This window comes from Sinocyclocheilus grahami, unplaced genomic scaffold (genome assembly GCF_001515645.1).
Source record: "Sinocyclocheilus grahami isolate Dianchi unplaced genomic scaffold, SAMN03320097.WGS_v1.1 scaffold2650.1, whole genome shotgun sequence".
In the NCBI taxonomy this organism is placed as follows: Eukaryota; Metazoa; Chordata; class Actinopteri; order Cypriniformes; family Cyprinidae; genus Sinocyclocheilus; species Sinocyclocheilus grahami.
This window is the reverse complement of record NW_015507829.1, coordinates 5,001-7,049: the sequence shown is the minus strand read 5'-3', so window position 1 is coordinate 7,049 and position 2,049 is coordinate 5,001. Positions and strand designations below refer to the sequence as shown.

Here is a 2,049-nt window from a genome sequence, read left to right as displayed (position 1 = left end):
CCCCTCCCCCTCCTCCTCCCCCTCCTGAGGACGGGGGTGGGGGGGCCGGCGGGCCTCCTCCTGAAGGAGGTGGTGGTGGGGGGGGAGGCGGGGGTCCTGGAGGAGGTGGAGGTCCAGGGGGAGGAGGAGGTGCAGAGGCGGGGCCAGGAGCGGGAGGAGGACCAGGAGGTGGGGCCGGAGCGGCAGACACCTGTCTCTCTCTCTCCTGTCGCTCTCTCTCCTGTTGCTCCTGTCTGAGGAGACACAAAAAACAGCACCTTTAATGAGAATAACACGTGGGCGGGACTTGATTTTAGTCATCCACTGATTGGATGGTGAATAAGAGGGATCGATGACATCAGCTGAAAATGAGAGTCGTTTCCAAAAGTTTGAAATAATTAAGATTTAGCTTTTTTTTTTTTGAAAGAAGTCTCTTCGGCTCACCGAGGCTGCATTTATTTGTTCTAAATACAGCAAAAATTGTGAAATATTATTACAATGTAAAACAGCTGTTTTCTGTGTGAATCTCTGTTAAACTGTAATGTATTTCTGTAATGCACAGCTGTATTTTCAGCATCATTCCTCCAGTCTTCAGTGTCACATGATCTTCAGAAATCAGTATAATATGCTGATCTGCTGCTCGAGAAACATTTCTGATTATTATCAATGTTGAACACAGTCGTGCTGCACAATATTTTAGTGGAAACTCCCCTCCCCCTCCTCCTCCCCCTCCTGAGGACGGGGGTGGGGGGGCCGGCGGGCCTCCTCCTGAAGGAGGTGGTGGTGGGGGGGGAGGCGGGGGTCCTGGAGGAGGTGGAGGTCCAGGGGGAGGAGGAGGTGCAGAGGCGGGGCCAGGAGCGGGAGGAGGACCAGGAGGTGGGGCCGGAGCGGCAGACACCTGTCTCTCTCTCTCCTGTCGCTCTCTCTCCTGTTGCTCCTGTCTGAGGAGACACAAAAAACAGCACCTTTAATGAGAATAACACGTGGGCGGGACTTGATTTTAGTCATCCACTGATTGGATGGTGAATAAGAGGGATCGATGACATCAGCTGAAAATGAGAGTCGTTTCCAAAAGTTTGAAATAATTAAGATTTAGCTTTTTTTTTTTTGAAAGAAGTCTCTTCGGCTCACCGAGGCTGCATTTATTTGTTCAAAATACAGCAAAAATTGTGAAATATTATTATAATGTAAAACAGCTGTTTTCTGTGTGAATCTCTGTTAAACTGTAATGTATTTCTGTAATGCACAGCTGTATTTTCAGCATCATTCCTCCAGTCTTCAGTGTCACATGATCTTCAGAAATCAGTATAATATGCTGATCTGCTGCTCGAGAAACATTTCTGATTATTATCAATGTTGAACACAGTCGTGCTGCACAATATTTTAGTGGAAACTGTGATACATTTTATTTTTCAGGATTCACAGATGATTAGAAAGTTCAAATGAAGACAAACTTTGGTTTGTGCAGAATAAGGGTAAATCAGGGCTGATTGTCATGTGATGATGAAGATGATGATGATGGTCGTACCTCCTCTTCTGCTCTATCTCCTCAGCGCTCGGGCCGTTCGGAGGCGGTCGAGGAGGAGGAGGACACGCACCTGTGAACACAAACCAAAAACTCTAAACATACAGGTGTTTTTTCACGTTTTAAGGCGAGACGCTACCAGACAAATCAGTGTGTTTTCATGCACTGCTCAGTTTTTTGCTCTATATCGTGTCTCTTCTTTCAGACTAGTGGAAAGAAAACACTCCAGATACACATTTAAGTGTTTCTTTTATCGCACTTTATCTATTTGCATCTCTAGATTTCAATCCATATCTTTAAAAAGTTTTTTCTCTGACACACACCACACTTTACAGTTTTACTCCTCTCTGTATTCTAGGTTTGTTCATATCTCATTCGCACTGATTTAGAGCACATTTTATGGTCTTCTGATCCTACAGAGCTCTCACCGGCGTCTCCGCTGAGCACGTCGAGCGCGTGCATCATGCCGCTGGTGAACTGAGCCGCGTCTTCTTTACTGCTGAAGTTCAGACCCCAGACCTGCCGCGCATCACGCCACTGGTGGA

The 2,049-nt window shown here is 46.8% G+C and overlaps 1 protein-coding gene across 1 annotated transcript in view; it reads right to left on the bottom strand.

The window, feature by feature from the left end:
• Positions 1–2,049, bottom strand: part of LOC107575450 (vasodilator-stimulated phosphoprotein-like) — a 7,671-nt gene that overhangs the window by 4,934 nt on the left and 688 nt on the right. Inside the window, exons 2-5 of the mRNA XM_016261826.1 lie at positions 1,933–2,049; positions 1,508–1,577; positions 738–920; positions 47–233 (exon numbers count right to left, since the gene is read on the bottom strand). The exon at positions 1,933–2,049 is cut by the window's right edge and continues 58 nt beyond it. Coding sequence (XP_016117312.1) covers positions 47–233; positions 738–920; positions 1,508–1,577; positions 1,933–2,049 — 557 coding nt within the window. The remainder of the gene's footprint in view (positions 1–46; positions 234–737; positions 921–1,507; positions 1,578–1,932) is intronic.